Raw genomic sequence first — 13,127 nt, 5'->3', positions numbered from 1 at the left:
ATTGTTTAAATGCCACGGACTACCTGAGCATTGTTTCTGACCATGTCAATCCCTTTATGTTTACCAAGTACCCATCCTCTGATAGTTTCTTCCAGCAGGATACTGCACCATGTCACAAAGCTCGAATCATTTCAAGCTGGTTTCTTGAACAGGAAAATGAGTTCACTGTACTAAAATCTTAACCCAATACAGCATCTTTGGCATGTGGTGGAACGGGAGCTTTGTGCCCTGGTTGTGTATCTCACAATTCTCCATCAACTGCAAGATGCTATCGTATCAATATGGGCCAACATTTCTAAAGAATGCTTTCAGCACCTTGTTGAATCAATGCCACGTAGAATTAAGGCAGTTCTGAAGGCGGAAGGGGATCAAACACAGTATTAGTACGGTGTTCCTAATAATCCTATAGGTGAGTTTAAATGCCCTACTCAGATAGTCTCTTGATATCTTCTTCAACCATTTTTAGTTAGATGTGATCAAGAATGCAGAACAGCGGTGCGGCCCTTCACCACCATATTTTAAACATGTAAGATTAACCATTCTGCAAACTAGAAGTAAAATATGAATGAACATGTAAATCCAAACACTGACATTTATACTATACCTCTATAAATACGGCAAATAACCACTTGTGAATTTTTCCCTGAGGTGTCCTGTTCTTCCAAAAAAAAAAAATCATACAATGTTGGATTGTTTATTTTGACAACCTTTTAAAATCCCTGTCCTTCCCGCTTTTGATTCAATTGATTAATGTACATTTACATTACAGAGAACAGCGTCATCCAGGCGATGGTGGAAGAAGCCTATCACATGGTAAAATCAAGAAACAAACCGTTACAAAATAATCCCTCACAGAAAAAGAAACATACAACTATGTTAATAATACGTATACCCAACTGTCACATGTTGGACTCCATAATAAAAAACACATTGGCACATATTATATTCAGACCCTAAAAGATTTAAAAGAACCATTCATCACAGTGATGAGACTCTTAAAAACAATCTTGTACATGCAGATGTAAAAATCTGTGCAAAAGAGTAAACAGGATATGTTGAAATCTCTTTCAAAGGCACACAATGTGCTCAGTGCAACTATACGGTCAAATGTAACTACTTCACTCATCCTTACACTGGGAAAATACAAAGAAAATCATGTTCACTAAAACACAGGGTAAGTTAACATAGGAGCTCAATAAAGAGAATTGATAGAGATTATCTAATAGCAGTACATTTTTTAAGTTGACAACCTTTTAATATTACGGTGCGTGCTAAATGCACAGTGAAATCCCACTTAAATCCCATTGATTACTTCATTTGCTATTGCACACACAGTAAAGCAAGGTGTTAACAGACACGTCCATTGACCTAAAGACTGTCTTTTGTTACAGCTCTTTGACGTTAGACTACTCCCTCCAGTTTTAGAGTCCAGGCATCCCCAGGAGATGCTGGCATTGTAGGCATAACAATCGTCAGTCCAGCTGTCGGTGTCATTGGTGTCCACTTCAATGGGAGTTTAGGGTAGTCCAGAAGTGTAACCTGTGGATATAAATAGGTATTGTGTAGAGTTTATGATTATGACATGTAAATTTAACTGGGATTAAACTGTATTACGCATACAGGTGTGAGGCTTACTTGTGTGGCTGCCGTCGTCTTTGGTGCTGTGAGCTGAAGTAGTTGTTTGGAAGGCCAGCCAAGGATTATGGCGTACACGGTTTTGTTGTTAGCAGTGTACCTATAATAGGAGCAAACAGTGGTTTAAATCAAACAACTACAGGATTTGCATTTTTAGTCTGGACTATCTGGTTTAGCCTGCTGGCACTGCAACCTGGCCTCGCTTTACCCCTTGTGTTGTCCTTCCGGGTGAACATTGAACACCTTTTTTGTCACTTATTTTGTCAGATTTTTTTAAGTGGTAGCATAAAAGTTAAAGACACAAGTATGTGACCGGGAAGTCGTCGGTTCAATCCCCAGAATTTCATTCATTGCCTTCCTACAAAAGAGAGGCTGCCTCTCAGTGAACTTTCCTTGATTAAATAAAGGGTAAATAAAAAATGTTCTTGTCACTTTTCATTGTTTATTCTCAATGTTCTTGCAGCCTTTTTCAACGTTTTCTGTGCTTTTTTCCAACTAGCACAAGTATACACTAACAGCACTTTATTGCCACTATTTTTTTACTCAATTTTAGAATTTATAGTAAAAAACCTAATTTTGCCTTTTCAAAATTTTAAATAATTTTTGAGTTAAAAGCAGAAAGTATGAATATTTTTGACTAAGATTCAAATCAGCTGATGTTGTTGGATAATCACAGACTGTCAAGTCAATTATACTAGTGAACTGATCCTTAATTTGACTTGTGCAGAGCGTTTCAGGGAACCATCCACATTACTTTTGGGGCAATTTGGTTGAAAGAAGCACAAATTTCTGCTCAAGAAACTTTAAAAACTGGTCAAATTTGACCCAAAGATAACAGCAAGGTTAAGTAGCAGAAAATGGAATTGGAAAAGAAACACATAATGACAATCTCACCAGACAGTGACAGTGCTGTTCTCCGTCTGGACCCTCCAGGGTTTGGAAGCATAGATGGCCTCCCCATTAATCCCCAGCCAGGCACCAAGTCCCCTCAGCCTCTCCTCAAACACCGGGGCAATCATGCCATCTGACATCGGCCCAATGTTCAGCAGGTAGTTACCACCCAATGCCACTACATACACCATGTCCTGAGGAAAAGAGAGTGTGAGATTAATGTAAGATTGTCAAATCTCAAACTGGACGTAGAGCTAGTCGAAAAGAGAGCTAGAAAAAAATAAAATTAAAAGAAATCACAATATTTTTGATACATCAATGTTGATATTGCGGTGCAATATCCAGAAACAGCATGTTGTGGTATTAAGACTGCACGATTAACCTTTATAAAATCGCGACCTTAATTCCCGACTTCATTTTAAATAATTCAAATTTTTTAATGACTTTGATTCTCATTTAATTTTCCGAGCCGACTGCAATAAAAACACTACTACTTTCTTCAGTGAGTTTTAAACATAGACTGTTAAAAATAGGTTTTAAAGTGCTCCCAACCGCTGCAGTGCTCTGCCTTATCTTCATTGAAGCCTCCATATAAAATAAAAATGTATGTTTGGTTCTGCCAATTTGTTTCGTTTTGTCAGGGTCAAAAAAATCATGGCAGAGAATCGTGATTTAATTCTAAGCAAAATAAAATCTTTATTCATATTTTTCCCCAAATCGTGCAGGCCTATGTGGTATGATAAGACAAAGGGAAAGCAAAGGAAAATAAATCATTTCCGACCTTCTTTTACTGAACAAAGAAAAACTGCTGATGCACACAAACACAAAAACAATCTGAGTGTCTATATGTCGCAACCTTTCGCAATATGTATATTGCACAAGTTAATATTGTGATGACGATTAAAAAAACTACATATTTTGCAGCCCTAATCTGTGTTTTAGTTGCCCGCAATATCTTTGTTTACCCTAAAGGTTCAGCTAAACACAACGCCTCCAGCATGAGTTTAAATATACCTTGAAGAAGAAAGGCACTTCAGAGAGTTGGGAAGGCACTGCACAATAACACTGTGGTTAAACTGTACTGCTTATCTGTCTCCAAAATTAAGTGTTCATTAACTACTTCTGTTTAATTCATCAAAATCGCCCAAACATTCTTCATAAGTGTGAGTGTTTCCATTAACATTGTAGGGTCGACAATAGTGCTTTCACAAAATATTTTCACAATGAGAGTTTTAGTTTTTAATTTCATGTCACTTACTTACTTACATTGCAATATTTTCGTACTACGGCCACCTCACTTTAATTTAAAATACTTATTATATAATGCCACTTTACATTCGTTCAGTACTTTTTGCTCATTATCTGTTGCGTGCCTGTTTGTTTGCTTTTTACTGTGAAAATACTGCTGCTTTGGAGTTTCCCCATTGTGGGATGAATAAAGTATTAGCTAATCTACTTAATCTGATGTAATCTAATCTAATGTAGCCTCTGAAATCAGGAAAAAACAACATTTGTGTCATGAAGATATTATGATATCCATGATGTAAGACGATATCCAGCCTCAATTATCGATGTTGATATAATATCGATACATTGCCCAACCCTAACTAGACTACAGTTGCAGGCGAAGACTAACTGTGACCTTTCACCTTAATGATGGAGGGCAGGTCCATGAGTTCGCTCAGCATCATGTCTCTTCGGTAACCCCAGGAACGGCTGTCAATGGACTGGCATTTCTCCCATTTGTGGTCTGGAAGTTTACCAGGCGTGTACCTGTCAGCACAGTTGTAGTAGCCCCCATGTTTGCAGTAGCAGCCGTTACCCCACCTGTCATTGGTCACCACCACATCCTGGAGAAACACACAAATGGTTGTCTACAGAAAAAAAGACTGCTGCTGCTATTTTATTAAATAGTTTATTTCTCACTAGCAATACAAGGCTACTGATGATTTGATATCAATCAATCAATCAATCAATATGTATTTATATAAACACGACGAAATGCTATTCAAAGTACTGAACAGACAACATCAAAAAAGTCAGACAAGGAAAAGGAATAACAGATAATATAAAATATATTAATGGAAAATAAATAAATAAATAAATTAACTAAATTAACTTTAGAGACCAATAAGATAAATAAAACAATAAATCAGAAAAATATAAATATATATAAATAAAATATATTTAAAAAACAATAAAAATGTTAAAACAATATCAGCCATTAAAAAAAATTTAAGAAGTTATAAAAATAAATTAGACAATAACTGTCATTATACACACACACACACACACACATAAAAATATAAAATACTGAAACCAAGTTATAACAAATATAAACATTTAAAATAATAACAGATAATAAAATTATAATTATAGAATGTGAAAGCCAGACTGAATAAGTGTAGTCTTTGTTTAAAGGTATTTATATTTCCAGCTTCTACCAGATCCGCAGGCAGGCTGTTGCAACATAGTAGTAATAATGGTAATAGTAGTTAAAAGCAGCATCAGCAGAAGTTTTTATTCCGCTTTTGTGGAACAGCTAAAAGAGAAGTGTTGGAGGATATGTGGGGCCTTCATGGTTCCTAAAACTAAAGCATATGTAAGATGTAGTCTGGTGCTAGGCAGTGTAGTCCCTTATGAACTAGTAAAATAATTGTATAATCAATACAAAAACCAGTGTAAAAGATTTTAAAATTTAATATAGTGATTATAGAATATTAAAAAAAACATGCTCTGATAAAACCGGTCGTATTTCACCTTGATTGGGCTGTCGTTGTAGAGCCAGGCCAGGAACTCAGTGGAGTTCCAGTAGGTATCTGGTGCTTCCCAGTCCCCGTCAGACCAGATCAGATCAGGTTTGTATGACATCACAAGTTCCACTAGCTCTGGCAGAGCCTTTTTGGCAACAAAATGCTGAGTCTTATATCCAGAGCCTTTGTCCAACAAGTAAAGAGGATTGTACCATTCATATAGAGAGTGGTAAAGACCAAAGTGTAAGGACCTGTTGGCGAAGAACTATATGAGTGAACACACACACACACACACACACACACAGGGCACAGCAGTTTAGCCATGTAATTTCATTTAACTATGTCAATCGGACTCATCAGATTCAGAAAAGGATTAACCAATATTAGATTGTTTTGTTACTTTCCACAATGCTGTCCTGATGTTGTGAATCTGTCATTATTCACATTGATTAATTAATCTAGGCCTGCAACCAACAATTAATTTCACTGTTGATTATTTTTGATTAGTTGTTTGGTCTAGATAGACATTGGTCTAAAATGTTGATCAGTGTTTTCCAAAACCAAATATGATGATAAAATATTTACATTTATGAAGTTTTTCTATTAATAAAAATGACTCAAACCTATTAATTGTTTATGAAAATAGTTACCCATTAATTCAGTAGTTGACAACTAATCTTTTAATCTTTGCAGCTCTAATTGATTACATTATTATTTTTAACATATCTTATTATTTATGCTCCCTAATGTCTAGAATGTAGAGCAGGATCCTTCTCCTGATCTCCTTACTTCTTCCTGATAGCTGTAGCCAGTTCTCCCACCAGGTCCCGGTGAGGACCTACATCCATTGAGTTCCAGTTCCAAGAGCTCGCTGAGGGCCAGTTTGTGAATCCTTCATGGTGTTTGGATGTGAAAACCACATACCTGTAATTGTAAAAACATGAACACATTACTGTCCTTGCACTGGGACAAGGTAGTGAGATGGTAACAGACTATGTTAAACGTATTCTAATATGACGTTTAAGAGACACTAATTACTACATTATGAAAAATTTAGATAGTTTAATATGTATTGTTTATTGTATAAGCCTTGAGTAACACTGCTTACATGCAAGCAGGTGCAGGTGGGCCACTTAAACTCAGATACTAGTACAGCAGGTTTGTGCTTTATTTGTATTGCACTGTGGCCCATAACAAAAAAAAAGTTGTACAGCAGGCTTGTACACATTTTGTGAATAGGAAGAATTGTAAGTTACAGTAACAGGTTGGTACATGTGATGTGGTAACAGGCAGACAGCTGATCATTACCTTGCTCCAGAGGCTTTGAATATGTCTGCCCACTTGTCTGGTTCGAAGAACTCTGCGCGAAACTCGGACGCAAAATCCGCGTATTCAAAACCCGGCGGGTAGTTCTTCTGCATGAACTTAACTTCTTCAGCGCGCTTTTGGGAGTGCCACCAGTACCAAAACCACTCACTAAACTGCCCGAAGCCAGGGACCGAGAAGACCCCCCAGTGGACGAAGATCCCGATCTTTGCCTCGTCGAACCACTTGGGCAGCGGTCTGGCATCCAGACTGGTCCAGTTTGCTGTGTAGCGCGCTGTACATCCAGGTGCCCACAGAAGAATAACACAAATCAAAGGTAAAATGCATGTAGGCCGCATTTGAACGGACATTGTCCCTCGTGAGTATCTTACGTAGTCCTATGCCGGACTAGTTCTTGTTGTGCAGTCAGAGGGCGGGGACAGGTGACTTTATTACTAGGTGTCACATGCTTTACGCCGAAATACTGTTGTGGGAAGGGCAAAACGGTGTTTACGCCCTCCGGTGGACGAATCTTCCGCCTTAACCTGCCTCTGATTGGCTAGTAGTTACCTTCGTTGGTTGACTGTCATTTCCACGGGAGAACAATCTGTAACCTTGCAGCTTTTTAATTCTGAGAGTCAAACTGGTGGAGGTCACTTTTTTTTAGCATTGGTACACCATTATAAATATTATATAGCCTACTATGTAAAGATTTCACGTAAGTGTAACTTACTGTGGCATACATTTTTTTTTTGATCAATGTGTCCTCACACTACCAAAGAACAAAATAATCTCTGTCAGAAGTAAGCAAACAGACAACATGGCAGTGTACAAAAACAAAACAACATGAGACATAAAGCAGGAGATTGGGTAGGTTTAGGTAAGAATATCAGGTCAATGAGGTCTAGAGCAAGAGCGTAGCACAACATTCTGGGGCCTGTAGAAAGGCCTTTTCTATTGGCCCTTCCCAACATGCACAGCTATAAATTCTTGCATCTTTTGGGCCCTCCTCAGATGAGTACCCTGGGTACTCAGTCCCCTTTATCCCCCCAGTCCGACACCCATGGTCCAGAGTAATTCAGAGTAGGGTGAGACATTACTCCAGCGCCAGTTTGGTTAGTTTGGTTCAGTCTACTTCTTACATAAAATGGCTTCAATAAAATGTCCATCCCACTCAGATTTGATTCAGTAGCTTACTATCTTGTGCAAGTCAATTAAAAAGAAACAAACGGGGAAAAGCGTTTTATGTGATCTCTTTATACATTGTTATGTAGTCAGTTGCTTCCCGAATGCAAAAAAAAAGCGAAGACTGGCACATATTAGCTTAACACTGAATCATTTTTCTCTGGTAGGGGCACAACCACTAGATGGCGCCACATGGCACTTTTGTATTCATTCTGCAGGTTGATAACCTGTTCAATGATAAACAAATTCATGACAGGCAGCAGGGAAATGTACATATATCACAAGATTAGATAATATTTGCATGTATAAAAGCCCATAAAAGGACAAAATAAGGGCACCCAGATAGCTCAGTTGGTAGAGCGGGCGCCCGTATGTGGAGAAGGGTTTACTACTTAAGGCAGTGGGTCCAGCTTCGACTCTGACCTGTGGCAGTTTTTTATGTCATTCTATCCCCTTTCAAAAAATACAAAACATTTGATTAAGAAGTGTTAACTTTTACACAACACATTTATTGCAACAGTATCCACATACAGTAGATTCATCATTGAACTGCCATCTTTTTGGACAAAATAAAACATGTCACAAACTACTCTGTCTATCACCTAAGACAATAAATAAGGCCATCACGCAGTAATAATTTAACATCAATAATAATATGGCTACAGTTGTTGAACAGTAAAACGGTTCAAGAAATAGTTTTGTTCTCCAAATTGCAGCGGGCTACACATTCACTTTGTTATGTGTTATCTACATCAGTGCAGACAGCCAGCTGCCTTTCAAGCATTTGTTTCTCTACCAAGTCCTCCACTTTGCCAACCTCCACCTCATCTACGTCGTCTATAAAACTAGACCAATCTGTACCCCCGTCTGCGCGTTCCATGGGCTCTGCTTGGCTGGCGGGGTGTACAGAGGTGGAATCATCGTGAGTGGTGGTCACGCAGTTGCAGCTGTCGCACATGCCAAAGCGTCTGAGTCCTGGTGAAACGCTGGACCCCGTGAAGGTTCGCCTGCAGCTTTTACATGATACTGGCCAGTAGTGCCTATGGACCTGTGGATGGTCAACACAGTGGGTGAGACAACATACTGTGAATCCTTTTGCGCAGGCAACACCAAATTAGATTACTATATAGGAGAAGAATAACAATATAGACGCCAACAGATTTACTGCTCTCATTATAATTCCTTTACTGCAAACAAAGCACAATCAACAGGGGAGAAAGAAAATAATTTAACAGCATTCAATTAAAGAGTGAGATGGCTAATTACTGTTTACAACTAACGGCTAGCAATTACTGGCTTCTAGTGTTTTTTTCCCATACCATTTAGTCTTAACTGTGTATTATTGGCATTACAATTCTACTACAAGTGAGACAAAACTACACAATCTGTAAACTACAACAAGGGGACACGTAATAGCCACTGTGCAATTCCCCCCCCCCCCCAAAAAAAAAAAAAAAAAAAAAAAAGGCTTTCAAAAGGTGAATAATCAAAATTCTTTGATTCAGATTCATGCAGTCCCACTGAGTTCTTACACTGAGGGCATGGCTGCGGAGGTGCTCCTGTCTTGTGAACCTCTTGCCACACATGGGACAGGGGAAGGGCCTCTCCCCTGTGTGGCAGCGGATGTGTCTCTTCATGATCCCCTTCTGCTTGGCAGTGTACGGACAGAATGGGCACTTGTGGAGTTTCACTGGCACTACCAAACCATCGCCTGAAGGGGGAGAGACAGGACAGCAGTTCAGATTTACCTCAATGCTTGAGCATCCATTGAGCAGCATGTTATTAGCTTCAATTAAGAAGACCTATTTAACTCTCGGCCATTTGCACAAGCTTAGATGGAGCTTGCCAATTACCTGTGTCCTCTCCAAGCCAATCCGACTGGATCTCCATGATAGACGATCCCGCAAACCCTAAACCCTCGTCAATTCTGCCTCCTCCTGTTTGGGTAAAGCACTGTCTCCCTCTGTCCCCCAGAGGACTGGGGCCTTCACCTCTGGCCAGCATCTCCATCAGCTGCCTGGCATTATAGGAAGGGCTGTATCCCAAGGGAGAACGCTCATTGGAGGGAGAAGGAGGAAGTAGTCTGTTATGATGAGGGTGATGGAGAGAGGGCCCAGAATACAAGGCCAGGTCTTTGGTGTCAGGGGATTGCATTAGCTCCTCATCGGGGTCATACTCTATCTTGGGGTTCACTAACTCTGGGGTCAGGGCAGACGACGAAGAGGATGAGAGGTTTGTCCGATCCATGTGTCCTTTCTGTCCTTCACTCCCAGATGCAAATTCCTCCCTGGAATGGTAGTCGCTGTCCATGTCTCTACTGGTGCTAAGAGTTGTGGCAACAGGGATAGACAAAGGGGTTCTAGCCGAGGTCACAGTCTCCGGACCTAAACCCGGCCCTCTATTTGCCTCTGCAGCCTGTGAATGAGGCTCAGCAGCCCCCGTACCACTGGAGACTGACGCAGCAAGAGTGCCGCTGTCTGCAGGACCTAACCCTCCATCCTGTGCCTGGTCCTCTTTCTCTGTGTTCTTTTCCTTCTCCTTGTTGCATATTTCCAAAGAAGAGCGGATATATCCCTTACAAAAGTTTACCAGATCAGTCATCTGCAAGTAGCTTCCTGCTGACATGACCTCAATGACATTGCTTCTGTTCAGGGCCAAGCAACCAGAGTAAAGGAAGTCCAGGATAATAGAGAAGGCATCGGCTGTCACAATGTCCAGCGATGCTGTGCTGTAGCGCTGCCCACTATCCTGAAAAAACATGGTGCATATCTTAGCAGGAACACTGGATGCCCTACTTTGACCAAAGAACAATGGAGAATCAGCTGTCACGTTAACAAACTAGATCAGACATCCACATCAGTTTACTTACTCCAACTCCCACCAGCCACCCATGAGGACGTTATTTATTCTTTACTGCTTTAAAAGAAACCGGTCTACATTTTAAGGCATTAAAGTAATAATTGATGAGACAATATTATCTTAGCCAACTTGTTACATTTGTTTTTAAGAAGCCATGCCCAAAACGTGCCCACCTCTCATAAAAACCTTTGGAAGCCTTGATAAAACCTATGCTCACCTGCAGATAGTGAACCAGAAGAGCCCGGAAATAGCCACTCCCAGCAAACAACACATTACGATGCGCCTTGAAGACACGGCCTTCGACAAGGATGCTGCAGTCACAAAAGAAGTCCCTCTTACGCTGCTCATTGAGCTCAAAGAGCAGTTTGGGCAGGTAGCAAGGCACTTCCATGTCTGTACCTAAGTAAAGGAGAGAGAAGGAAAATAGAAAAAATATAAACAGGGACAGAATGCTATGAAAAAAGATGACATATCATATAAAGAATGCATAACATAAAATGGAAAATAAACCCATTGAATAATTCAAAAATCAGTAGCCATATTAACAGGACCATTGCAGAACCATCAAAAGGTCTCCATTCTCTTTATCTCTCTCCTTACTAAGAAACTTAAATTATACATAACCTATAAAACATTTCATATCACAGTGCATAAAAACAAGTAAAATCATTTTTTTTTTAAAGGATTGCAACAGTGCAAAGCAAATTGGGATGTAACGATTACTGGTGACGGCAAAAGCACGATAAAAATGTTGACGATAACAATGACAGTTTTCATTTAAAATATCATTATTATCACGGTGGATTACCACGGTGTGGAAACCGTGTGTTTAATCCTTCCCAGTTTCATCTATGTCTCCTGAAGTTGCGGCGCAGGCGCACTGCCTTTCTTGAAGTTGGAATCATGGCGGAAGGAGATGACAGCGATCAGGACATTTATCAGCAGAATTAGTACCGAGGCGAGTATGGCTGGTTGTTATAGCAGGAAACGCCATGACCTAACGCAACACACACAGAACGTAGAAGGTGTGATGCTTTTGATTCTCGGCAAGTGCGTTTGGAAATTTAGTTTCAAAAGATGCTGGAGGCAGCAAAAAAACAAGAAAACCACAGCAGGCTAAACTATTTTAAAATGGCGGGTTTGTTCAGGACACCCCCGTCAGTCGCTAGCAGTGATTTCTGACGATTTTCTCCGACCAATTGGCAGTGTGCAGGTTTTCACGTCACCTTTTGGTATCGCCTCAGCTTGCTTGGAACCTCGACAGATGTGGTACTAAATAAAGTACATGTTGGCAGGTACCAGTGATTTTTTTTCATAATGGAAAACCAAAAGAGGTGAGTAGAGTAGGTACTATGTAATGGAAATAGCCATAAGAGAACTAAGTCTGAAGCACGGGCATATTATATTCTATATTATTACATATATTATATTATATTTGGTTATTATAAGAATGCCGAAGGACAGTGGATTGAAGATAGTTATCCTGATTAAATTTGCATACTGTTACATCCCTAGAAGCAATGTGCCAGAGCAAGTGTATCAGGGAAGTCATTAAAGTGAAGAAATACGTTGTCAGCTTCCTTTAAAACATATTTAGGCATGATTAGACTGAACTCTTTAGTTAGTGGGTTTAGCTTTGGGGCGTAGACCAAAAGTTACAAAAGTTGCCTGTTACTTGGAACCTCCAATAAACCAGCATGTAAGTGTAACTTAAAAGGGGAAACGGTCAAAGGTTGATACAAGACTTTTTGGTTCTGCAGTGCCAAACTACATTGTTAGGATGTTGTGTGTGTCTTTAAGGGAGACAGTTTTTTCACTGTGTTAGATTTTTACAACGTATTTATTACAGTACTAAGTCAAAATGGCTTGCAGGGAAAGGCAAGGCAGCTTTATAGCACATTTCACAAAAATGACAATTCTAAACAGGAAGGGAAACTAGGAAGGTAGCACCCCTTGATGAGCTTATATGCATTAGAGTAGTGCAGTTCAAATCACTGAGGTTAGGCCATGTTTAATACCCTAAAAGACAGCGAGGCTTAAACATACAAAGCAAATAGACACACGTTTGACGGTGGCAATAAAAAGGGAAGGGTACAATAACAAGCTCTGCAAGCTAACTTGTGTTGCTAGCGCCGAGTAGCCACTAAGTGATACTTTATTAGCTCAACAAAACGGCAGACTTACAACAGCGACTGTACTTTACGAAGCATGTTTTCCGACCGTGAGATAAAAGGACATATAATTCGGTCTCACCTGTGTAATTACGCGACTGAACGCGAGAAAACCTTTATCATAACACTAGGATTTAAATTAGCAAGGTGCATTGTCCAGTGGCCATTGAACAACTTCCGCTTGTAGCAATAAGTGACGTTTTTCATGCATCCAATCGGTAGCCGACGGAGGCGTGGCCCTTATGGCACAGCTCCTACATGTAGTTTACTGAACTTCATGTTTGTAAATTCACCTATTGGGGGATATAAATTAATTTGCAAATCCATA

General features: G+C 39.8%; 2 protein-coding genes across 5 annotated transcripts; both read right to left on the bottom strand.

Moving 5' to 3' along the window:
- Positions 1-680: 680 nt before the first annotated feature.
- On the bottom strand, positions 681-7,022 carry LOC117957049 (tissue alpha-L-fucosidase-like). Its single transcript, XM_034892576.1, has 7 exons — positions 6,588-7,022; positions 6,069-6,203; positions 5,287-5,530; positions 4,176-4,376; positions 2,530-2,720; positions 1,636-1,735; positions 681-1,539 (listed from the first exon to the last, which is right to left on the bottom strand). Exons 1-7 carry the CDS (start codon positions 6,953-6,955, stop codon positions 1,402-1,404), a joined length of 1,377 nt encoding a protein of 458 aa, XP_034748467.1. The 5' UTR covers positions 6,956-7,022; the 3' UTR covers positions 681-1,401.
- Positions 7,023-7,339: 317 nt separating this feature from the next.
- zbtb8b (zinc finger and BTB domain containing 8B) lies at positions 7,340-12,997 on the bottom strand. 4 transcript variants are annotated; one of them, XR_004659436.1, is made up of 6 exons: positions 12,881-12,997; positions 10,846-11,041; positions 9,623-10,517; positions 9,302-9,480; positions 8,379-8,817; positions 7,340-7,350 (listed from the first exon to the last, which is right to left on the bottom strand). XR_004659436.1 is itself a non-coding variant. In XM_034892666.1 (6 exons), exons 3-6 carry the CDS (start codon positions 11,017-11,019, stop codon positions 8,506-8,508), a joined length of 1,560 nt encoding a protein of 519 aa, XP_034748557.1. In that variant the 5' UTR covers positions 11,020-11,031; positions 11,963-11,968; positions 12,881-12,990; the 3' UTR covers positions 8,242-8,505. The 4 variants fall into 4 exon arrangements, 3 of the variants coding, with proteins under 3 accessions (XP_034748557.1, XP_034748556.1, XP_034748558.1); XM_034892666.1 differs by lacking the exon at positions 7,340-7,350 and adding an exon at positions 11,963-11,968 and having other exon boundaries at positions 8,242-8,817; positions 10,846-11,031; positions 12,881-12,990; XM_034892665.1 differs by lacking the exon at positions 7,340-7,350 and having other exon boundaries at positions 8,242-8,817.
- Between the last annotated feature and the right edge of the window lie 130 nt (positions 12,998-13,127).

This window comes from Etheostoma cragini, chromosome 14, assembly GCF_013103735.1.
Source record: "Etheostoma cragini isolate CJK2018 chromosome 14, CSU_Ecrag_1.0, whole genome shotgun sequence".
NCBI lineage: Eukaryota > Metazoa > Chordata > Actinopteri > Perciformes > Percidae > Etheostoma > Etheostoma cragini.
Note: the sequence above shows the minus strand (reverse complement) of the source record. Positions and strands in the feature narration are given on the sequence as shown.